We start from the raw sequence: 24,823 nt of genomic DNA, 5'->3' as shown, positions 1-24,823 counted from the left end.
GGATAAAGACAACGCATGCCAGTTCTTAGGTCAATTGGACGGTCTGTTGCATTGCTATAATCGTTTTTTTAAAATTTTATAGCACCACCAAGTGGCCAGTCATGCGCTTTTTTACACTAGCACGGGCCGAGCCCGTACATATTAGCTTGGTGAAATTCTCTCATTCCGTTCAGTAAAAATTCAGTTTTATTTAAAGTAGCCATGCCCACTTTGAATGTTTTGGCGTCCCGTCGCGGATTTTAATTGAAATTTCAACCTTTTTATGATAATTATTGACAATTAGACTCAGCCCTGGTTTGGTTACGATTGGGTGAATAACCTAGGGCAAGTTTGCAAAAGTAGGTTTTTCGAAAAATCCCAAAACCCGAAAACATCTTGAGCCAAGGATTCCAATGAAATACAAAACTTGATCAACTGTAGCGCCACCATTAGGCCGATCGATCGGGACGAGCATTGTAGGCGGTGTGAGTACTACCAGCCCTCAAAGTGTCAAGTCTCTACGTCTCACGGTTTGGTCTGCCTGATCATTTTTAGGGGAGAATGCTGATCCTTGGAAATTCTAACAATTACAATAAGGTTTCAGCGCTTGAACCCATAAAAATCATTGACAGAGCATCTGATGAAATTCATCATTTAAAATAAGGAGAATTGCAAACAAACGTAAAAGTAAAACAGCTGGATTACGGCGATGAGATTTTGGGGAGGGGTGGGGAAATTCTGGTTCTTTTTCATGAAAGTAATGTCACAATGCAAATTTGGGCCTATTGGGAAAATATAATAATACTACAACAACTTGGTAATTCTTCCTTTTGCCTTTTCATTTGATTTTAGGTTCATATTTTTGTGATATTCACCCATAGAGAATTTTATGGATATTTAAAATCAAATATCGGTAACACTTTGCTATAAGGTCTCATTAGTTGACATTAGTTAATGTATTAACTAACATGAACTAACCATGAACAGTACATTTGTTACTGCATTCGTTTATCTTTGTTAATGTTAGTTAATTAAAAGAAATACAGCTGTTCATGGTTTGTTCATGTTAGTTCACAGTGCATTAACTAATGTTAGCAAGATTTTAATAAAGTATTAGTAAATGTTGAAATTAACATTAACAAATATTAATAAATGCTTTATAAGTGCAGTTCATTAGTAGTTCATGTTTACTAATGAAGTTAACTAATGAACCTTATTGTATAGTGTTACCCAAATATACATATTAAAACATTGCTAAGTACATACGATATGTACTATATATGTATGTATATATGATAGTGCATGATAAAACAAAATGAAAATTTCTTTCACTAGATAAACTGTAATACTCAATTGGTGTAATAATAGTAATAGCCTATTCAGTAAATAATTGAACATCATTACATTCTTTACTAATACAGACATTAATGGTCATTATAATGTAGTTTGAACAGCATTTATCATAACATAATTTTGTAGGAATTGTAATGAGGCGCTAAAGAGAGTACCTTTAAAAAGTGATGTGAGCCAATGGGATGGCTTGGTGTCCTAACAGAGACCCGATTTCAAGGAGGACCTGATTTGTCACCACACCGGTTTGAGGTTTGACTCAAGTGTCTCTTTCCTTGTATAAGCAGGAAGTAGATTTTTCTCTCTCTGTTCTCAGACATTCAGACAACAGTGACATCAGCGACAGAGAGAACTCCAGTTCCCAGAATGCACCATCCCGAACCGTTTCCACACCCCATGACCCAGGGTCAGATGTCGCCGGTCCATATAAAGATGAAACCGACGTGACGTCCTCACCTTTAACCAATCGAAGGGAGGCAGGCGAGGGCCGCGACCGAGATCTCGAAAGACGCCTGGAGGACCGAACCAAGTGGTTCCAGGAGGGAGTATCCGACAGGGAGGGCGAGGACCCCTGGGAAAAGGTGGAGTTGAAGAAAGGTGCCACTCCGGCGATTCTGATCGAGCCGCGAGTTCCTGACACTCAGACCGTACCGGACATCGAGAGGAAATGGGCGGACTTTGAGCAGCTTCCAATCGGAGAGAACAGGTCACCTGCTGGTTCCCAGAATCCAAAAGCGACAAATGAGGTGCTTCAGCGAGAGGTGCGTTTTTGTATTATGTTGGCAGAGGTGGACAGTAACTAAGTACATTTACTTGAGTACTGTACTTAAGTACACTTTTTGAGTATCTGTACTTAACTTGAGTATTAGTTTTTCTGGAAACTTATGACTTTAACTTCACTACATTTGAAAGACAAATATCGTATTTTTTCCTCCACTACATTTCTGTCAAGGTCCTCAAAGTCAAAAGTTGTTTCTGTAGGAGCTCTGAAAGTTATTCTTCTTTAAAAGGTGTTTGGGTTTTTGCAGGAAGCCCTTCAGGAATCACTCTTGTAGCGTCTCGTGAAGTTCAATGATTTCACAGCGATTTTTGAACATTGATTTATAGTTTATAGCAAAATGGAAGAAGACGGATGTTAAAATGTTCATTTTATCGAGTATTCACATAAACAAAGCTGATTATGTCTTCAGTGAACATAAACAGTTATCAGATGTGTGTCAGTGTATTGGACCCGTGCATTCGGCCTTAAAGTAACAGCAGCTTTGTAACTTTTATACAAGTATTTAAATGAGTTTAAGTTAGTCGTATGCTAGCATGTCGGATAGAGCGTCACTGACTGGCTTAAACCATCATGGCATAGTGAGCATTTATACAACATTTCAACAATAATAAAGTAATGCGTTGACATAACAATTAAATTGACTTTTAATACTTAAGTACTTAAGTAAAACAAATACTTTTTTTGTTGTACTTTTACTTAAAGTGCCTTGATACGGCACTCTGGGAACAGCCTATTCGTTCAGAAATGTCTTTCTGTGTCTTCCCCTCTCGCTTGAGGGTGTCAATGATGGCCTTCTGGACAGCAGTCGGGTCGGCAGTCTTACCCATGATTGCGGTTTTGAGTAATGAACCAGGCTGGGAGTTTTTAAAAGCCTCAGGAATCTTTTGCAGGTGTTTAGAGTTAATTAGTTGATTCAGATGATTAGGTTAATCGCTCGTTTGGAGAACCTTTTCATGATATGCTAATTTTTTGAGACTATGCTAATTTCTTGAGGTTTTCATGAGCTGTATGCCAAAATCATCAGTATTAAAACAATAAAAGACCTGAAATATTTCAGTTGGTGTGCAATGAATCTAAAATACATGAAAGTTAATTTTTATCATTACATTATGGAAAATAATGAACTTTATCACAATATGCTAATTTTTTGAGAAGGACCTGTAGAATCAAGTAGATTTTTGGTGTATTTCAGGTGATCTCAATATAAGAGGAAGCAGGAGTTTGGGGGAAGTTTCATGTTTCATTCAAAGACAAGGGATGCAAATTAGTGTCATTCTGCATTTGCTAGTTTTTTTCAGTCTTACAAATGTTTAGTGTGCATCATCTTCATCCTCTGTCTCTGTTTGTGTGTGTGTGTGTGTGTGTGTGTGTGTGTGTGTGTGTGTGTGTGTGTGTGTGTGTGTGTGTGTGTGTGATCTTGGTGCATTGCATTGGTCAGGTGGTGTCTCTGAGGCTGCAGATCGAGTCTCTTCGCCAGGTCCGTGTGGCGTCCGGCGTCTCGGGTCTCTGTGGTCCTGATGCGCCCTGCGCTCTCAGACTGGAGCAGATGGAGAGAGAGCACAGAGAGAGACTGAAGGAGATACACAACGAGCACGAGAGGGAACGCAGAGAGATGGAGAGAGACAAGCAGAGACTGCTGCAAGAAGAAGCCAAAAATACTGTTCAAGGTCAGAATGGGCCACAAAACATCACGGGGGTCACAAAAGGGTGACACACTTTCAACAGTAGCGTAGCAGCGTCCGGCTGACCCTCCAAAAAAGTCTAGTGCTTAAATTGAGTGATTTTGATGCATGATCCAGGTGAGAATCTAATATGTAAATGCTTTTCATCTTCATTCATGCAGCTATGGAGGCTCTGAGGAAAGCTCACCAAGAGGAGATTGAGAGACTGAGGGTTCATGGAGGAGGAGAGCCAACAGACCCCTCGATCAAACAACAGCTGTACGTCCACATTTATAGTTTACTCACATCATAACACTCAAGTCTTCACAAGGAAACGCCACCATAACTGCTATAAGCACATTTTTTGTGGTGCGTAGCATGCTGAACATGCATAAAACATGTGGAAAAGGCATTATACGCCTATTTAGCAACAAAAACCTTTGCAACGGAGGAACGTTTTCATAGTTCCTACATCTATTGGCAGAAGTACTTGATTTTGTTCTGCGGTGTTCACACTGCAAGACCTGCGGACGAATTTAGTTCTAGGAACGCCTTTTGCAGGGAGTAAATCATCTTCTAATTAGGTATAACCTGGCAAAATAGAAACTACCAGTGTATGTTGATTTGCCGAACACATGCCATATGATATACTGGCACCTGCCGACTACTGGGGGTTGCACAGTCGACTTAAATGCTCTACCGTGATGCCTTAACTTTGCTGATCATGGCCTATAGAGGGCGCAATAGGATAAGAAATCGTTGATGTCCACTTTTACGCTCTGTAGCCATCAGTTAAAATGGCAAATAAATGCATACTCCGAGAGCGCTCCACAATATGTGTTTGATTATACCATCTGGATGCTCAAAATTGATCGTGTGAATGCATGTTATATACAGCTTAATGTACCTGTAAGTTAAAGGTCCGCTGAAGTGCCTTGAACCGCGCCGTATTATTCAATGTGTTGATGTGATTTCCCCTGAAACGGCTCCAGCTGTTAGCAGCTCCTCCCCTTTTTTGAAACAGCCAATACCGTTTTGTCAATACACCGCGTCGGTTTGACTAGAGCCTTTCTGTTTGGTGAAGCCAGTTTCCTCTAACCGTTTCTCATCATAATCTCCTCCATATCGCTTTGAAATATATCACTGTGTGCAGAATTCAAATGGGTCCGATATGTTTGTCTGCGCCGACTCACACATATGATCTCGTGTCTGTAGTCTAACTTCAGACCAGAGCCGTTGGTGTGTTTGTGTGTGTGTGTGTGTGTGTGTGTGTGTGTGTGTGTGTGTGTGTGTGTGTGTGTGTGTGTGTGTGTGTGTGTGTGTGTGTGTGAAACCAGACTTCATTCGCCTCAACAGAAAGCATATTTACACTGAATCATTTCCTATTGCATCTATATGATGCCTTTACCATGTAGAAATCAGTAACTGTGTGAACAACTGACCGATTTCAGCCGCAGCGTCAGCAGCATAGGGGGCGGGGCTTTAGATTCTAGAGAGCATTTGATTGGACAGAAGATTTGATGAGTAGGTGAAGTCTGCGATGATGTCATCAAAATCTGTAATTCGTTTTAACGGAAGTGAGAGACTGAGAGAGAAGTTTTGAATGCTTAAATCTCCTAAATGCCAATTTTGTCCTAATTTTGGAGCACGTCGGCTTATTCATAACTTTAAGGCTAACACAGTCATACTAAAAGCTAAAAAACTTCAATTTTGATTTCAGTGGGCCTTTAATCGCTGATTCAGCACAAACATGTGAAGAGTTTGAAACTTAAAAGTTTAGAAACTTAATATTGAACATCCTGTTGAATATTTGTCCAGCAAGAGAATATTCTCATGGGAACCCCGTGTCAATATTCGGTACTGAACTCAGGTTCTCATCTGTGCTGTAGTTCTGCTCTCACAGCTCAGAGACTCCGAACACAAGAGCGTCATTTACTCGATTGACAAGAATCTGTCTGAGAGAATCAATCAATCAATCAATCAACTTTATTTATATAGTGCTTTTACGCAGTGTTGGGCATTAGCGTCGCTACAAGTAGTGAAGCTACTAGCTTAACTACATTTTTCAGTAGCGTGGTGGTAGCGTCGCTGTTTTCTCAATGAAATAGCTTTTCAGTAGCGAAGCTCTTCTGTTGATCAAGTAGTGCGGTAGCGTCCACAACAAGCTAACGTTACATTTTCCCAAGCATTTCTGAGGATCAAGCACAAATTGGAAGCACAACTGATAAGAACGCGGATATACTTCACTTTCTACGTTCCTTTCTGCCTCGCGCAGACGTGCACAGATGCGCGCGCGAGCCTTTCAAAGTACTCATTTGGCAGTGAGCGCTTAAAGACGGGATAGGCGCGTGCACATTCGCACTATCTGGTTGATGTTTTTTTCCCCCTAGCGCTCAAGTCGCTGTTGCACGCGCATCGTCCGCGCGGTGACAAAAGAGAAACTGCAAAGTTTTAAAATCTATTGTGTCTCTTGAATAAACACCTCTTGTTAAAAGTATCCGGGTCCAGCCTGGCCACCTCTTGATATGAATGAATGAAACTTGTTTCATGTGTGTGGGAGACACACACACACACACACACACACACACACACACACACACACACACACAGGCTGTTTTGTTTTTTGCCACGTTGGTACTGTTTGGAGCAGGTTTTAATTATTTTGCTACTGCACTTTCTGGACTGGACTTTTTTGTACAAGTTGAGTTGTAAATTAACTTCCAGTTTGTCCAGCAAAATTGCCCAAGTCTAAATTGAGCATAAATGCAAACACACAGTTGTGTATGCATATCATAGACATACAGATGAACATACACACACACACACACACACTCTCGACACCAGGGGCCTATTGCACAATACTAGGATAAGGGATTAAGCCGGGACATTTTGGGGATCCTGGCTCAATTAATCCGCTAATATACAGTTATCTTTCATTATCGTTATCGTTCTTGGTATGAGTTTGCCTTCAGGGTACGTTTACATGACAGCTTTGTACTAAATTTTGCATAAAAATGACAATATCACCAAGATATCCCGGCTTAATCCCTTATCCTAGTTTTGTGCAATAGGCCCCTGGTTTTGTTAATATTATGGATCACGTTTTTGTTGCCGAATTGATTTCGGACAGTTTTTGTATAACTAAAAAAAAAGTGTGTCTATATGCTTGACTTTTATTGATCACTGAAATAGCATTGATTGGAATGAAGTGGGTTCAATATAAAATTAAATAAATAAAAATTAGCTTAGATGTAGTAAACTACTTTTTTCAAGTTGCGGTAGCTTAGCTTGCTACATTTCCCAGGGGGGTAGCATCAGTGTAGTGAAGCTTAATTTAATGTAGAGTAGCTTAGCTCACTACATTTTCCAAGTAGCTTGCCCAACACTGCTTTTACAATGCCGATTGTGTCAAAGCAGCTTCACAGTGTCAAACAGGACAATATTGCAACATAATTTGATTTGGCTGTACAGTCGTTCTGGAGAAAACAGTGATGTTATCAGCTCATTTTTATTTATCATATAGCGACAATGTGGGCAGATCAGTATTATAGTTTATAGAATTAAATAAGACCTAATTAATCTTATTAATTAATCTTAACTAATTTTATTTGTATATTTAGTTAAATAACTTACATCAACATTTTAGTGTCCCCAACTGAGCAAGCCAAGCCAAAGGCGACATGGCGAGGAACCAAAATTCGACCAGGGCATGATGGCGAAAAATAAACCTTTGGGGAAACCAGACTCAGTCGGGGCGCCAGTTCTCCTCTGGCCTATTAACACACCGTGTATGATTATTATTCTGGCAACCTTACAGCTCAGAAATCATATTAGATCGAAATATTCAAAATCTCTGGGTATAACGCAAGAGACGGGTTTATTGAGGATGACCCGTCGATTATGCAAGAGTATGAATATTTGAAGGATCAGAGTCTTCACGCGAGAGGAGGGTTTATTGAGGATGACGATTACACAAAAATATGAATATGGAACATATAATGCTTAGAATGGATTGGTCACTCATCAGTCAATCGGTCGACTGCAGTGAATCGGTTAATCAATGTGTGTTCTGTGTGTCCGTCAGCCACGAGTCGCTCTCTCTGCAGCGGGAGTTGGACGGTCTGTCGAAGCGTTATTCCCAGCAGTGTGTGGAGCTCAACCGCGTCCAGAACAGCACCGGAGAGCGAGACGGAGCGATCCGGCAGAAGGAGAGAGAGATGGAGCAGCTCCGCCAGGAGAACCAGGTAGACAGGAAGTGGGATGAGATGAATGAGGCTGTTTAAAAAAAAATTGCCACTGAATGATACACATTCATAGCCTGACAAGCCAGACCCACATCAAGATGTTTGGTCTGGAAACTCACCATTGACGGCTCAATCCGAGGGGCGGATAAACGGTTGTCTTTCAAACTCCCTCTGCACGCGATAGGATAGCGCTACACCAACCGGAGCAACGAAGGTGAAGCAGAGCTCGCTGACTGATTAAACATTCACCGTATCCGGTCGGCTAAACTCCGAACACATCTTCCCTTCTTAAGAATGACTTCAGTGCCGTTCTTTGCTCTTTTCTCAGAGGAAAGCTTAACTCCAAGTCTTCCGGAGGCGCGGTCAAAGCTGATTCGAAAGACCGCCGCCGTTCGCCAGTTTCTGTGTTACTAGAAGCACACAAACACAACTTGGCTGTCGTCATTATGGCCCCGCCCGCCGACTCTATAGCCTACCTACACGATGTGATTGGGCCGTCCAGATTTTGAGGAATACAGCTCAGATAGGAATTGAGAGTTGCTAGACCACACTTGCGGGCAAATTAAATTTGCTGCCGCTAGGGTGCGTCTAGATTTCTAGGCTAACACATTCACCATGTGAAGCTAAAATTTTAACTTCTGAACCTGGTTTCACAGACAGGGTTTAGATTAAACCAGGATTAGGCTTTCGTTCATTAGGACATTTAAGTAGCTTTTATAAACATACCTTAGAAAAAAACATCACTGATGTGGATCTTGAGACAAAACAATGACACTGACATATTTTAAGATATGCTTTTAATTCAGCTCAAAATGCATTTTAGTCTGGATGAGCTTAAGCCTCGTCTGTGAAACTGGGGGCTAGAGTCCCCGAATTTCAGTTTTGCCAATTAAATAATGTATGATACACACATTGCTGAGACTAACTGGACACTGAAAACACTGAAGTCCTCCTGGGACGTTCGCAAATATGAGGAAATCATTATTAGGATATTAATTTAATTAAATAAAATGGACTCAGACTCCCGTTTTTACTGTCTGACAAACATAGGAAGCTTATTTTTTTACTTCTAGTATGAGTAACTAATGCTTTATGTATTTTATCAATCATGCGCTGCCACTAAGAATGATGGGAAATGTACACTAGTGTTCAAAAGTTTGGGGTCAGTACGTTTTTGAAAAAAGTCTCTTCTGCTCACCAAGGCTGCATATATTTGATAAAAAGTACAGTAAAAACTGTAATATTGTGAAATTGTTTTCTATGTGAATATATTGTAAGATGTAATGTATTCCTGTGACCAAAGCTGTATTTTCAGCATCATTACTCCAGTCTTCAGTGTCACATGATCCTTCAGAAATCATTCTGATGTGAGCCCAAACTTTTGAATAGTGATGATTTGATGATCAAGAAACATTAATGATTATTATCAATGTTTTAAAAAAGTTGTGCTGCTTCATATTTCTATGGAAAATGTGATAAATTATTTTTTTCAGGATTCTTTGATGAATAGAAAGTTCATAAGAACAGCATTTATAATTTAAATAGAATCGTTTGTAACATTATAAATGTCTATTCTGACAGTTTTGATCAATTTTAATGGGCTCTTGCTGAATTAAAGTAGGCATTTATGTAAAAAAAACATAAAATATTGCTGACCCAAACTTTTGTACAGTGAAGGCTGGCAAGAAATGTTTATTTTACAGTAATCAAAATGCATGCAAACTGAATATAACTATATAACAAACTTGAATATAACAAACTGATAATGAACAGTCATTATTCACACTTAAAGCACCATATTTCCACCGGACTGATTGAGATGCTGAAACAATACTTACAACCTAATTGTTTCTGTATATTAAGATAATATTTTAACATATCTTTAATTATGTTCTTAACTAAAAAAAGTAGAAGCTTAAAGAAAATGTCCCATTAGTAATTGTTAGACATCACCTTTCCCCCTGTGACTCAATCCATCATATACTGAAATCTAACACAGAGCACCTTTAAATTTTCAGCACACATCAATTAGTCAGAGGAGAAAAGCTACTGATTTCAGCATGTGTGGTATGTCTCCGCAGACAGCATCCTGTTTCATTCTTCTCAGAAGAGCAGGGACTGGGTCGAGTTTTGTTCACTGGAACACGTGAACTAGTCCTGGAGTTATTGCCGTTATACAAATGCATGAGACACAAATGGTCGCCTCATCGTCTGTGTGTGAGTGAGCAAGGCTTCTTGTGTGGTGTGTCAAACTCACATTTCCTCTTCCTGTTCACACAGGAACTGCAGACGCGGCTGACGGAGGAGATAAGTCTCATGCGATCCTTCATCACAGGTCAAAGGTCAGGAGTTGTTCCCCTTGGCAGCTACGAAAGGAGCACCTCCGAATTAGAGGTGAGGCTCTGACCTTTGACCCATAGGTTATGGCTTCATGATTATTCAGATGCATCGAAGTACATTAGAATATTCAGATTAATGCAAATTATATTAGCATCTAAATCAAGAACATATTCTTTACTATTCAAAAGTTTGGGGTCATGTAAAATTACATTATAACATAAATAACAATAGAAAAAAGTTGTTTATATATATATATATATATATATATATATATATATATATATATATATATATATATATATATATATATATATATATATATATATATATAATTTTTTGTACACATATTTACTTTTTTTTTTTTTTTACAATATTACTGTTTTTACTGTACTTTTGACCAAATAAATGCAGCCTTGATGAGCAGAAGAGATTTATTAAAGAAACTTTAATAAATCTTCTCGATCCCGAAGTTTTAAACATAGTGCAAGAATAGATAAAGTGATGTTATTGTAACAAATTTGCTAATGTATATAAAGTTACTAAAACTCAAAGACTGTTGTTAGATGCTCAGCGCTAGTTAAGTCATACATTTAATGCTCTACGCAAACAATAATCAATAACAAACAAGTCGATTCACTCTCCATCAAAAAGATGCAAAAACAAACAAGGATTGATCTCACCAAACAGTTAACTGGAGCCATTGACTTCCATAGTATTTTTTTACCTACTATGTAAGTCAATGGCTCCAGTTAACTGTTTGGTTACTGACATTCTTCAAAATATCTTCCCTTGTGTTCAGCTGAGGAAAGAAATTCATACAGGTTTGAAACAACTTGAGGGTGAGTAAAGGATGACAGAATTTTAATTTTAAAGTGAACTATCCCTTTAAGAAGCTTTTAGGGTCCAGGTGGTGTAATGACAACATCAACCAGCAGGGTCTAATTTACTGTGCTAACCAGCCGAACCTTGACCTCCTATTCGAGCCTATGTCAGATGCATTGGATAACCTGGGATTTCCACACTTTGCATTACTGTGCACAGAACATATAATGCATTCTGTAAAATAGCGTGAAGTTTGGTTGTCTTGGCTTGGAGAACAGTTCAGAGACACGCAAGCTTGATGACATCATCGGGGGCGGGGCTTGTGACGTGTGTGATTAGTGTTTCTGTGGGCAAACACTGCCATCTACCGATCATATAAGGAAATAAACCAACTGTTATTTTGCAGATCCATGATTTTGCAATAATGAATCCTTATTTTTTTAGTTGTCCATTTGTGTATAAAGTGTGTGTGTGAAGCAACATAATAATAATAATAATAATAGATTTTATTTATAATGCACTTTTCATTCCGAAGAATCTCAAAGTGCAACAAAGGGGGGGGGGGGGGGATAACAACAAAAAATGAATAACAAGTAAAAATATAAAATACTACAAACAATCAACCAACACAGAAAACAGAACAGAAAACAGAGCTGATGGTGAACAGAAACAGAGCTGATGGTGAACAGAAAACAGCTGATGGTGGAAGTCTCTGTTAGCTCCGCAGCACACTGTGGCCACTCCATGTTTCAGATTTCTCCCAGCGGCAGTGTCCCGATGACATCGCCGAGGCAGGACAGCTGAAGACCAGATGATGGGTCTTCATGACGATTCAAACGATGGGGATCGCCGCAGCACCATGCAGGAGGCAGAACATTTTTTCGGGCACTTCTGTGGACACACCGGGGCCGGCGCAGAAGTCCAAGCCGCTCCACGGCCGCAATGCAGGACGGAACAGCGGCGCAGCCGAGAAGCGGAACATCCCAACATCATGCCGGACGCCGATTACGATGGCCCAGATGACGCTAGCCCGGTGCAAACTTCAGCCACCATGCAGCTTAAGCCCAAGGGAGACCACCAGTGAGCAGTCGCGGCGAGAAAGTGAAACATCAAATGTCCACCAAACCAGAACCAACCGCAGCAATTCAAACGTAAACATTAAAAGCGGTGGAAAACGGCGAAACGAGGAACAACGTCCTCTCAGTGGCTGCCAGCAATCAGCAACAGCCCCAATTGTAGCTCTGACTGTTAGACTAGTCACAAACATAAGGAAATAAAATAAAATCTAAATCTAATAGTACATTAACATGATCATTTGTGGGTGGAGAAGCGGCGAACAGACGACGCCAGCGTCCTCTCCCCCACGTTGCCTAGCAACCTTATAATATAACATCAATATTATTTGTCAACAACACCCAAACCAAACTCATTTATAACTCGGCACACAAATAGACAACTAATATATATATATATATATATATATATATATATATATATATATATATATATATATATATATATATATAATATATTTTTTTTTATATAAGAGAAAGATCTTATTTTAGGTGCTGTGACTGGCCACTATTTACATTTCACCAATTTTACCCAGTACCCTTTTGCTTTTTTGCACTAATCGTATGACAAATTAATTTTACAAGTAAAAAAAAAAAGGAATAAATGATTAAATATTTGTGTTAGAATTAGAGAACTGACTCTGCCGTGTCCATCTGTAGATGCTGCTGAAAGTGAAAGAGAGTGAGGTGGAGTTTCTTCACAAGGAGATCGGCTGTCTCAGGAAAGAGGTCCAAACTCTGACTAAGGTACAGATTCAGCATCAAATCACAATACTATTCACAATCCAGTCTTATTGCAGAGGACAGTGTAATGTTTATATTGATGTTGGGCCATGAATAATTGATTGTTTGTGATAACAGCCGTAGTAACAGGTGTCCTCTGTGCCTGCAGGAGAATGAGGCATTGAGCGAGCGCTATAAGGAGGTGTATGTCGAGCTGAGCGAACTAAGGGGCCGCAGTGAGAGAGACATCAACGCACTTAAAGAACACCTCAAACTCACGGATGCCGCGCTGGAGGAGGGCCGTCGCCTCGGCAACAACAGCACCAACCAATGAGAACACACCAGGAGGTCATGAGATGGAAACTTTAGCGTGACACTGGGATGCTTCCTTTGTTTTGGTCATGGGATATTGTTATGCTGAGGTCTTTACTTAGTTAATTTAAAAATCTTATTCTTTAGAAACAACAATGGTGCTAAAAATTAATAAATATTCCATATTCTTAAAGCAAGATATATTTTAAGTTAAACAATAAAAAATGCCTTTGTTGGACTTTCTAAGTGTGTGAAAGTGTATTAATCTTAAAGGGATACTTCACCGCTTTCATATTAACTATGTTATTCCCTTAACTAAGACGAGTTGATACATACCTCTCTCGTCTCAGTGCGTGCACTTAATGTAATGTCCAATAAAACACACACTCTCACTCACAATTATTTACACACACTTACACTCATTCACTCTCTCTCTAACACACATATTCATTCACTCTCTCACTAATTCATTCACTCTCACACACACTTTGTCTGTCTGTCTGTCTCTCCCTCTCCCTCACACACACACACACTCACACATAATAAAAACACAACCAGCAACTAACATTCAATCAATTTATTAAATAGAAGAGAGGCTATTGATGAGTGGCCTCATATCATTTTGTCATAGATAATATTTTGAAACATAAAAATAGCTTTAAACGTTGGCTTCAGGACATGTTTAGTGTAACGCAGAAACGTGAACACGAGTGTGTTGACGATCTTCATTATTGCATAAATATATATCCTGCTCATCTGCATCAGGCACCTCTCTGAAGATCTGCAAGGCCGCTGGAGTGAGACCTGCACAAGAATATAAACATCTGCAACCACATGCACACAATATAAATGGTAATAATACACACTATAAAGATATTAGTCTACCTTTGCTCAGTCATCATCATCATCATCATCTGGGACGAAGATTTCATGTTCCTCCAGAAGAGCAGCGAAATTCTTACTAATCAGATTACCAACATAGAGGAACGGAATCACCACTATAAACATGCGGGTCAGACCGAACGGGACCTGGAGAAATATTACAGAAGTATTTCAAATTATAATTAATAATAATAATCTGTACCTTGAAACAATTACAATTAATAGTTTTTGGCGATTCAAATATTAATACATATAATATTTTAATTAAAATACATGTTGTATACGGTACACAGAAAACAGTCGATAAACTGACATAAATAATTGATTTACACGAAGTACACTTCCTCCTTTTTTATGTGCTACTCCAACAATATGATTGGCCCTCAGTCATGTCAGTCAAGCTATTCTTAATTTTCATTGGCTAGCAAGAAGCCCAACCCTGTTTCCTGCGTTCCTTCGGGAGCCTCCAGCTGCAATGTTTAGACATGTATAAACGCACCTTTACTGGTTTAGGAAGGACCCGTCCTGTTGTGGATGACACGGCGGTTCGGCTGAGAGTCGGTCCTGTCGCATTCACCGATTTTGGACCAGCGTTGCGGCTCAGTGTTGGTGTATTTTTAAAGAAGAAAGCTCGAGAGAGACGACCAACCAACGACGCCATGTTTCCTGCTTGTGCGCTTCAGAGACACGCCCAGTGGACCCGCCTCTTTTTACATTAGGGGGAGGAGTAAATAAGAGCTCAGCAAAAAATAAAATAATAATAAATAAATAAATAAAATAAAAAATGAGTTGACACAGAATTGATTTTTATCACAATGGACTCTATTCGGACTCTAGACATTTAAGTGACTAAATGGGGAGGGATGAATTTCACGCATTCATGACATTCACTAGTAGAGACCAAGCCTACACTTTTCTTTACACGCTATGGTAGAGACACACCGTATTTTTTTACGGTCTATTGTAGAGACACACCCGGCAGGTCAAGGTCCTCCACCTCAAGGAATATGATAAAGCTTGACAATAATAATAATATGAGAGTGACACAACTGTAGCATGTAGGTATTTATTTATTTATTTAAGTGTACTTGAAAGTGACAATGTAAAATAAAAATAGAACGAATTTTACATACAAAATATATGTAGAATATAATTTTAATAATTTTAATTCACTTCATTGATTGAGACGACTTTGACATTATCAATTTGTGATTAGCTGACTGCATAAAATATTAACTTAAAGTTTGTATAAATTAAAACATTATTTTTTCCACACTCATTGAAAACAAACACAAAAAGTGTCAGTTGGTTGAATGATATTCAGAGCAATATGAATAGCAGAACATGGAAAATAACCCGCCCACATTTCTTTGATTGACGTCTTTTGTGACCAATCAAAGGTCTCATCGGAGAAGGCAGAGCCAATCAGCGAGCTGTTCGGGCTGGACTGGGGGCAAATCCAAAGAGCTGGCAAAAATCAAAAATGGCGCCCAGCTCGAAATCTGAGAAAGATGACAACAAACAAAAACAACAGAGAAAACACAAAGAGCACATCGTTAAACTCCTCACGCGTGGGCGGGTAGGCAGAAAGAGGCAATTCGGGTCACATTTATGGCCTGAAATGCTTTAACAGCGTAACGCAGATAATAATGTGTGTGTGATTAGCATGCTTAGCTGTAGCCTCATTAAGCGTCTTTATGTGTCTCTCAGAGTTCATTCTTTGCGTATGTGAAGCTTTTAATGGAGACATCTACAAAAAAAGCAATGGGAAAATGTTGCTTTGCGGTATATGGTTCTTTGGGGCCAATAACATCAACAAACAATGGTCATGTTTATGAATCTGTCATGATTGAGAATTTGAGATGACCATCAATTATCATGAATAACAGTTACATTATTATTCTACACTGACATCTATCATTTACGTTGAAATAGCAGTCTCTATCCTCAACCACATCTATATAGCATGAAAAATGTATTATTTAAAAAAAATTTTTTTTGATAAATGAATGTTAGAAATGCCTCAGCCAGGTTGAGTTCAGTGCAACCTTGTTTTTAATAGGTTATGATAACTAATACACTATATTGGTCTTTGATATATAGTAATAACACCCTTGATTAAGTAGCTTTGTCAGCCTAAAAGCTCTTTTGACTGTGGGTATAGCTTTTTTTTTTTTAATTTATTGTGATTGTAGTGATTATTATTTTATAACTGTATTAAAGTCTCTGTTTGTTTGTCTGTCAGCTGAATGGGCAGCTCTCTCAGCGGCTCTTCCGAAAACTCCCTCCACGCGTCTGTGTCCCGCTGAAGACCATCGTCAGTGAGGAGTTCCTCAGAGCTGGGTGAGGAGAACATGCGGTCTGTGTCGGAGCCATGTGAATGCTGTATCTGATTCGTCTCTCTGCTGTCACAGGCACATCTTCCTGGGCTTCACCAAATGCGGGCGATACGTGCTGTCCTACACCAGTGACTGCGGAGAGGATGACGACTTCTCCTTTTACACGTATCATCTGTACTGGTGGGAGTTTAACCTGCACAGCCGCCTTAAACAGGTAAAACAACGTTCGCTGAGTCTATATCAGAGCTTTGGACCTTATTTTAAAGTCACCAAGAAATCAAAATTTGACTTTTTTTATATATGGAAATATTGGAATATATATTGGAATTCAAAATAACTTCCTCTGATGAGTATTTACTGGTGTGAGGGCGGGGCAATCTGTCACTCACACGAGATCCACCAATAGCAAACCACAACCAGCCAATCAATTCCCCCTGCACAAAATTTATACCTGATTAAAAAAGGTTTAAAAATGTAGTCACACTTTTGATCTTAACTGTCAAAAATGAACTGGCGACAGGGTCATGGGGGGCCAAGGCTCTTTAATGCACGTGGGGAGCAAAGGCTGGCCCGTGTGGTCCGATCAAACAATCAAGCTACTGGGGCTCAGTTTGCTCCAGAAGTTAATGCTGGTTCTGTTAGAAAGGTGTCAGAATACACAGAGCATCTCAGTTTGTTGTGTATGGGGCAGCATAACCAAAGACCAGTCAGGATGCCCATGCTGACCCCTGACCCCGCCGAAAGCACCAACAGTGGCACGTGAGCATCAGAACTGGACAACGGAGCAATGGAAGAAGGAGGCCTGGTCTGAGGAATCACGTTTTCTTTTACATCACGTGGATGGCCGGGTGTGTGTGTGTGTCTTACCTGAGGAACACATGGCCCCAGGATGCACTATGGGAAGAAGGCGAGCCGCCGGAGGCAGTGTGATGCTTTGGGCAATGTTCTGCTGGGAAACCTTGGGTCCTTCATCCAAATTCCCCCATCTGTGGGATGTGCTGAACAAACAAGTCCGATTCAGGGAGGCCCCACCTCACAACTTACAGGACTTAAAGGATCTTCTGCTAACATCTTAGTGCCAGATACCACAGCACACCTTCAGGGGTCTAGTGGAGTACATGCCTCGACGGGTCAGGGCTGCTTTGGCAAAATAAGCAATTATGTCTGAAAATGTAAACAACTAGTGAACACAGCCTTATATATAGGGCTGTATTCTGCTAAAGGGCTGAAATTCCCTGAAAAACATTAAAAGGATAAATATTATTCAATAGTATTAATTATTGAATAATTGTCGGTTTTGACTGCCGAGGATCACAAGTACAACCTCTATCGGAACAGTGTTTTTGTGGCTTCTTCTCATCTAGAGGGATGTGACTAACTAGATGTTTCTTTCTCTTGGCAGGTCCATCATGTGCGTTTGTTTGCGGGTGAGGACATCTACACCGATCTCTATCTGACCGTCTGCGAGTGGCACAATGATCATTCCAAGCTGGTTGTCTTCGGCTTTAAGTAAGAGTCTGTCTTCTTCTATGCTGGGTCAGTGGCAGGGTTATTTTATCAAGTATTCTTCAGTTTGACTAAAACTAAAGCCATAAAAAAAAACATTTTTATCAATAAAATAGAAACTATTAAAACATTAAAGCAAATAGTATCTCTGATACTAACATAACACTAGCCAGTGACAGTGTGTATGTAAACATCTGTGATCCGTCAGCACACGCAGCTCCAGTTCAGCCCTGATGAACATGATGATGAGTGACGAGAACAACAGAGACATCTACATCACCATCACCTCAATGCCTCCGGCACAGCCGTGCAAACAGTGCTGCCCCACGGCCTCCGTATCCACCATACGCACAGGTACACACGCCAGATTATTGACCACGCACTAGGGATTAGAGCAGAGCAATTAAAGGGTTAGTTCACCCAAAAATGAAATGTATGTCATTAACTCCTCCCCCTAATGTCGCTCCACACCCGTAAGACCTCCGTTCATCTTCACACACAGTTTAAGATATTTTAGATTTAGTCTGAGAGCGTATGCAAGTGTATGCACACTATACTGTCCATGTCCAGAAAGGGAATAAAAACATCATCAGAGTAGTCCATATGAGACATCAGTGGGTTAATCAGAGTCTCTTGAAGCATCGAAAATACATTTTGGTCCAAAAATAACAAAAACTACGACTTTATTCAGCATTGGCTTCCGGGTTTGTTTTCAATCCTCAAATAAGGATTAGAACGGTACTACTCTGATGATGTTTTTATTCCCTTTTTGGACATGGACAGTATAGTGTGCATACACTTGCATACGCTCTCGGACTAAATCTAAAATATCTTAAACTGTGTGTGAAGATGAACGGAGGTCTTACGGGTGTGGAACGACATTAAGGAGATGAGTTGATGACATAAATTTAATATTTGGGTGAACTAACCCTTTAAATGCCTTTTCTCCGGTGCAGGTGGCGAGTGTCTGCAGCACGGTTACGTTCTGAACGCTCGCTATCAAGTGGTTTATCCATTCCCGACCTTCCAGCCGGCGCTGCAGCTGAAGAAGGACCAGGTGATTCTGCTCAACACCAGCTACTCTCTGGTGGCCTGCGCCATCTCCCTCTGCCCAGGTACACACAGACATTGATTCTACACGTCATAGTGTGTTCTCTCTCTCAGATATTATTAGGAAGTATGATTCGTTTTTGGAAATGAGTTTGTTCGGACAGTTCGATTTAATTAAACGGATAAAAGAATGATTCACTGATTAATTTGACTCTTCACTACTATCAGTTTACTTCAAACTGATAACTCATGAATTAATCAAGAGTCATTTATAAAAAAATAATAAAAATAAATAAAAGCTTTTTATGTAGTTTTTTTGCAGTAAAATATCCAAAAACCCCTAGGGCAGTGTTTTTTTTTTTGAGTTTCTAAATTTTGAACTGAATTTTGTTCAGTTGAGTTCTTACAATATCCCAAATGTTTCCAACTATTTGTAAATTGTGTGAAAATTTCTATTTTAACTACGTTTCAGCGTAGCGTTTGAGGGAGTCGCCTGTCAATCGTGTCATATCTGCGCTACCCTCGGTTTTATTCTGCAGAAGCGCTTTACTCTTAGCAGTGTGAACATGTCACAGCAGCGCCGAGCAAACGCACAGAGGAACGTCATGACATCATTTTAAACACACTTAAATGTATCTGATATGATAAACAGAGCTGCTTTACCTCATAATCATGACCGGAAAAAGCGGAATTGCGGTTGCCCGGCGACTGTGTCCCGTCCCGTCATAATAAAAGTCCCGGTGTTCGCGAGCCGTGTGTGTGTGTAACAATCGCTCCAGCGGCCGTGCTCAGCTCCTCAACACTCGGTCCTGCTCTGCTTCACTACAGTAACGTTAATAACCGCATCCATCAACATGATTTCTGCCCGAGTCCTATTGTCCACCGGCTGTGAGGTGAAGACCACATGTCCCAAGATGCTGCGCTCACACTTGGGGTCATCAAACTACGCCTTTGTTTAGAATAGGCGCCCTCCAGCGGACGGAAAGCTGCATAGTGCACCTTTAATAAATCATTATAAGCTTTTATATTGTATATTTATATTTTTATATAGCTTATTTATTTTGACTAAATTATGTAATGTAAATGATGATATCTAACACCGATTTCAATTAATTTTTGTTCTCTACCCTTTTAATTTAAACTTTTATTCAGCAAGGACACATAATATAATATTTATAATAAAGATTTCTATATTAAATAAATGCTGTTATTTTAAACTTTCGATTCAAAAAAGAATCCTAAACAAAATGATCACCGTTTCCACAGAAATATGAATCAGGACAACTGTTTTTAACATTGATGATGATTATAAATGTTTCTTGATCATCAAATCATCATATCAGAATGATTTCTGAAGGATCATGTGACACTGAAAACTTGCAGTAATGATGCTGAAAATTCACAGGAATAAATTACCTTTTACAAGATATACACAATATAAATTGTAATAATATTACCGTTTTGTTTTTGTAGAAATTATGATGATGATGTAATGATCTCGATTTCATTTTGATGCATTAATCTTTCTCTGTGTCTCTGTAGGAGACGGGCAGCAGGATTGTCAAAACAATCAGATTCTGTACCGAAAGAGAGACACGTCCTCCTCTCCTCCTCCTCCTCCTGCTGGACCTACATCACCATCCTCATCTTCCTCATCTGAGGGGTCACCTGACCTCAGCCAGTTAAAGCCCCATTTCACCCCGCTCTCCCCCAGCCAATCACAGGCTGCTGTGCGGGCCAGAGAGTTTGCAGCTGACATTTTCCGCCGAGCTCAGGCCGGGACGAGGGAGCACGACAAGTGCAAAGCCAAAGAGAAAGAAGAGACTGACCCCCAGCGGTTCCCCAGCGAGGAAGACCGAAAGAGAGAGGGGAAAGAGCGAGACGCAGAGGTCCCAGGACCCTCCTCTTCCTCCTCGCGAGGGAACCAAAGTTCAGTGCCACCCGCAGAGGCAGAGGAAAGCGCTGTGTGTACCACAGTCATGTCTCCTGGATCCACCTCCTCCGTCTCCTCTCTGTCTCCGCATGCTCATGAGCCTTCGTCCTCCTCTTCCTCTTCAGAACCTGCTTACGTCAACTACACCACTTTCAGATACAGACTACCACAGGCCGCGGCGGCAGAGCAGCCCAGCGGTACTACATTTCATTTTAGTAAAATGTGTTTTTAACAAGCATCACCTCCCGCAAACTCTTAAAGCCATTATGGAAGTAATGTAAACTGCGATTCCTCAACTGGCCACTAGGGTCGGGCTCCAAACGAGAGCAGAATCTCATTGAGCCCCATGTTAAAATTCCCAACTTTACAGCTGAAAAAAACATGTTTACAGCCTGCTACAAATTGTGTTTTTGGTCTATACTGCTAATTTTGCTCTTCATGACGACTGTGAGGGGGGTGTTTTTTTTTATAGCTCAAACATTTACATTATATAAAGCCTTTAAGTTCTGCATAATTAAGGATGTGGCCACTTTGAGTGACAGGTGGATAGCCATTTATCCGCTGTCTATAGTCATTGCGTCACCTAAGCTCCGCCCACATCCCGACTCTTTGCCCATTTTCTGTTATCTGGACGTGACTCGCGATGACACGCTCGCAAGATGGCGACGGCCATCTCATATCTACTTTACGCTTCGGAACGGCTTATCCGAATCCAATGGCTGACGTCACGTACACTACGTCCATATTTTTTAACAGTCTATGGTCTTTAATGACACTTTGTCATACGGACAATCTGAGTAATGATACCAAATACTAAACTTGGACATAGCTTGCAGATCTATTCAGTTCAGAGAAGGATTCATTAGACTGATTCAAAACTATAACTTGTCTTTTTAAGCTTTTTATAACAAGTTCTGACTCGGAAGAGGGAATCGTTCGTGAGTTTGATTCACTAAAAAGAACAGATGCAAAAAGAGCCATTTGTTAATGAATCAGGCCACACTGGTATGTTTTGATTCACTAAAAAGAACCATATTATAAGAGTCATTTGTGTGTGAAGCAGACTACACTGGTCACACACATTTCTTTTTAGATTTACTAAACAGGAAAAGACCCAAAAGAGTCATTTATTTGTAACTCAAACTAGAAACCACTCTGCTCTTTTCAGTTCAGAGAAGGATTCATCAGATTGATTCAAAACTAACATGTCTTTTTAAGCTCTTTATAACAAGTACTGACTCGGAAGAGTTATTTGTTTGTGAATTAGTCTACTCTGCTTGTGCTGCACGTTTTTGATTCTCTGAAAAGAATCAACTCGATTAATTTGTTTGTGAATTAGACTACAGTGGTTGCACTATATTTTGATTCACTAAAAGTTATTTATTCGCAAACCAGGCTACACCAGTTGTGCTAATGTTTTTGATTCACTAAAATAACTGATTCATAGAAAAAGTAATTTGTGAATCAGATTACACCGGTCATGCTGAATGCTTTTGATTCACTTTAAAGAAGAAAAAAACCATAAGAGCCATTGTTCATGAATTATACTACACTGGTATGTTTTTGATTCTTTAAAAATAACCTTATTATAAGAGTAATTTGTGTGTGAATCAGACTACACTGGTCACACTTTATTGAAATGTACTGCATTGTATGCTTATGATTCACTCATTGGACAATAGAGTCACAAGAATCATTGGTTCGTGAATCAGACTCTGCCAGTGCTCTGTTCATAAGAGATCTGATTATTTGACATGTTTGTCCCCATCAAAATGTTCATCTGATAAAATACATAATATACAGTGAGGAAAATAAGTATCATACAGCTGCAAATAAGTATCTTCCAAGTGGGAGAACTTGTATAGCTGGAAAAATAGCAGGGTGTTCAAATACTTATTTTCCTCACTGTATGTCTATATAGTATAAAGCATGTCGAATGTTTTCATCAGGGTCTGTCTGTCTGTCTACAGGAGAGGAGGATGATAAAGTCCAGCTCCCGTTCACAGTGACGGATCTGAAGGGACGAAACTTACAGCTGGTGACGGGACAGTACAGCGGTCAGGTGTGTGTGTCTGAGACGTCCACATGAGACTGCACATGTCAAACGCTGCAGGATGTTGTGTTTGAACCCTCGTGTCTCCCTCAGTGTGTGTGTATCGAGCAGCTGACGCTGGATTTCGAGTATCTCATCAACGAGGTGATCAGGAATGATGCCGAATGGGGCGCCCAGTTCTGTTCCTTCAGCGACTACGACGTCGTCATCCTCGAGGTGATGTTATGTGTTTCGGAGGAGCTGCGGTTTTGTGTTTTATGTTGGAGATTGATCCTGTTTATGTCGTGACGCAAGGAATGCTGTTAAGTTACATCTCAACGGCCCTTTATGAGCGCTGTTTATGTATACTCACTTCTAGTCATATGAGTCTGATGCTCCATTGGGCTGTGATTATGGAGTGTGTTTCAACCGAACCAGGAAAGACCTCAATTGTTCAAGTTCAAGAGTTTTTATTTGTCACATACAGTTATACAGAATACATCCGGCAGTGAAATGTAAACAGGTCCGCTCCATGGACAGCAAATAACAAAAAAAGCACAATAAATTATAAAATAGGAATAGGATAAAGGTGCTATATATATATATATACATATGTAGAATTATGAATAAATCAAGTAAAAGAAATAAGAGATGTGGAATAAAATAAGTGAGATAAAGTAAACTGGAGACTATAAAAATAAATCTGTGGATAACAGAAGTGCAGGAGTGTAATGTGCAAACAGCATTATAATGAGTAGTTACATGGAACACAAGAATAAAGTGCAGTGCAATATCAGTATGTGAGTTTGTTAATACTGAAGTGAGGTGAAGTCACATGTTGTTAAGTGCAGCGTTCAGGAGTCTGATGGCCTGTGGGAAGAAACTCCTCCTGAGTCTCTCAGTTTTGGCCATCAGGCTACGGAAGCGCTTACCAGAAGGCAGCCGGGTGAAGTGGGGGTTGGCCGGGTGATTAATGTCCTTGATGATTTTTGTAGCTCTGCCTCTGCATCGTTTGATGTAGATGTCCTGCAGAGACGGGAGAGCTGACCCTGAGATGCGCTCGGACAAGCGCACCACTCTTTGCAGGGCTTTGCAGTCATGACTGGTGCTGTTACCATACCACGCTGTGATGCACTGAGTCAGTAAACTTTCTATCGCCCCTGAATAGAAAGTTTTCAGGATAGCTGGTGAGACCCGGAATTTCCTCAGCTGGCGCAGGTGGTACAGTCTTTGCCTGGCCTTTTTCACCTGAGACTGGATATGTGCAGTCCAGGTCAGGTCCTCGGAGATGTTCACACCCAGGTATTTGAAGCTGCTCACTCTCTCTACTGGTGTCCCGCTGATCATGAGAGGGGAATATGACCGCTGCTGTCTCTTCCTGAAGTCCACAATCAGTTCTTTGGTCTTGTTCACATTCAGAAGGAGACAGTTGTCTTGGCACCATGATGTCAGTTGCTCCACCTCGTCCAAGTATGCGGTCTCATTGTTGTCGGAAATGAGGCCCAGGACAACAGTATCATCCGCAAACTTGATGACAGAGGTGGAGCTGTGTGTGGACAAACAGTCATGCGTGTAGAGAGAGTAGAGCAGGGGACTGAGGACACAGCCCTGTGGGGCTCCCACACTCACGGTGATGGAGGTGGAGGTGAACTGTCCTACTCTCACCACCTGAGGTCTGCCAGTGAGGAAATGTTCAATCCAGTGACAGAGAGAAGAGTTCAGTCCGAGATCCAGGAGTTTGTTAGTTAGCTTAATGGGAACTATGGTGTTAAAGGCTGAACTATAGTCAATAAATA

General features: G+C 40.3%; 3 protein-coding genes across 5 annotated transcripts in view; 2 read left to right on the top strand and 1 right to left on the bottom strand.

Annotated features, from left to right (window-relative positions):
- The window catches only part of triobpa (TRIO and F-actin binding protein a), a 31,065-nt gene extending 17,547 nt beyond the window's left edge, over window positions 1-13,518 (top strand). For both annotated transcript variants that reach the window (XM_067442596.1, XM_067442594.1), the window contains exons 10-16: window positions 1,646-2,090; window positions 3,549-3,777; window positions 3,954-4,050; window positions 7,856-8,015; window positions 10,296-10,409; window positions 12,911-12,997; window positions 13,143-13,518. In XM_067442596.1, coding sequence (XP_067298697.1) covers window positions 1,646-2,090; window positions 3,549-3,777; window positions 3,954-4,050; window positions 7,856-8,015; window positions 10,296-10,409; window positions 12,911-12,997; window positions 13,143-13,307 — 1,297 coding nt within the window. In that variant the 3' untranslated portion in view covers window positions 13,308-13,518. The remainder of the gene's footprint in view (window positions 1-1,645; window positions 2,091-3,548; window positions 3,778-3,953; window positions 4,051-7,855; window positions 8,016-10,295; window positions 10,410-12,910; window positions 12,998-13,142) is intronic.
- Window positions 13,519-13,847: 329 nt separating this feature from the next.
- Window positions 13,848-14,866, bottom strand: smdt1b (single-pass membrane protein with aspartate-rich tail 1b). Its single transcript, XM_067440801.1, has 3 exons — window positions 14,667-14,866; window positions 14,171-14,314; window positions 13,848-14,089 (listed from the first exon to the last, which is right to left on the bottom strand). Exons 1-2 carry the CDS (start codon window positions 14,826-14,828, stop codon window positions 14,177-14,179), a joined length of 300 nt encoding a protein of 99 aa, XP_067296902.1. The 5' UTR covers window positions 14,829-14,866; the 3' UTR covers window positions 13,848-14,089; window positions 14,171-14,176.
- A 729-nt stretch (window positions 14,867-15,595) lies between these two features.
- The window catches only part of dcaf15 (DDB1 and CUL4 associated factor 15), a 100,331-nt gene continuing 91,103 nt past the window's right edge, over window positions 15,596-24,823 (top strand). The window contains exons 1-9 of one of the 2 annotated variants that reach the window (XM_067440794.1): window positions 15,596-15,746; window positions 16,413-16,510; window positions 16,582-16,720; window positions 17,909-18,015; window positions 18,221-18,366; window positions 18,969-19,127; window positions 20,605-21,192; window positions 22,966-23,057; window positions 23,142-23,266. In XM_067440794.1, the coding sequence (XP_067296895.1) occupies window positions 15,651-15,746; window positions 16,413-16,510; window positions 16,582-16,720; window positions 17,909-18,015; window positions 18,221-18,366; window positions 18,969-19,127; window positions 20,605-21,192; window positions 22,966-23,057; window positions 23,142-23,266 (1,550 nt within the window). In that variant the 5' untranslated portion in view covers window positions 15,596-15,650. The remainder of the gene's footprint in view (window positions 15,747-16,412; window positions 16,511-16,581; window positions 16,721-17,908; window positions 18,016-18,220; window positions 18,367-18,968; window positions 19,128-20,604; window positions 21,193-22,965; window positions 23,058-23,141; window positions 23,267-24,823) is intronic. The other variant, XM_067440792.1, reaches the window with a different exon arrangement.

Source organism: Pseudorasbora parva, chromosome 4 (genome assembly GCF_024679245.1).
Source record: "Pseudorasbora parva isolate DD20220531a chromosome 4, ASM2467924v1, whole genome shotgun sequence".
Lineage (NCBI taxonomy): Eukaryota > Metazoa > Chordata > Actinopteri > Cypriniformes > Gobionidae > Pseudorasbora > Pseudorasbora parva.
This window is presented reverse-complemented; position numbering and strand designations above follow the sequence as displayed.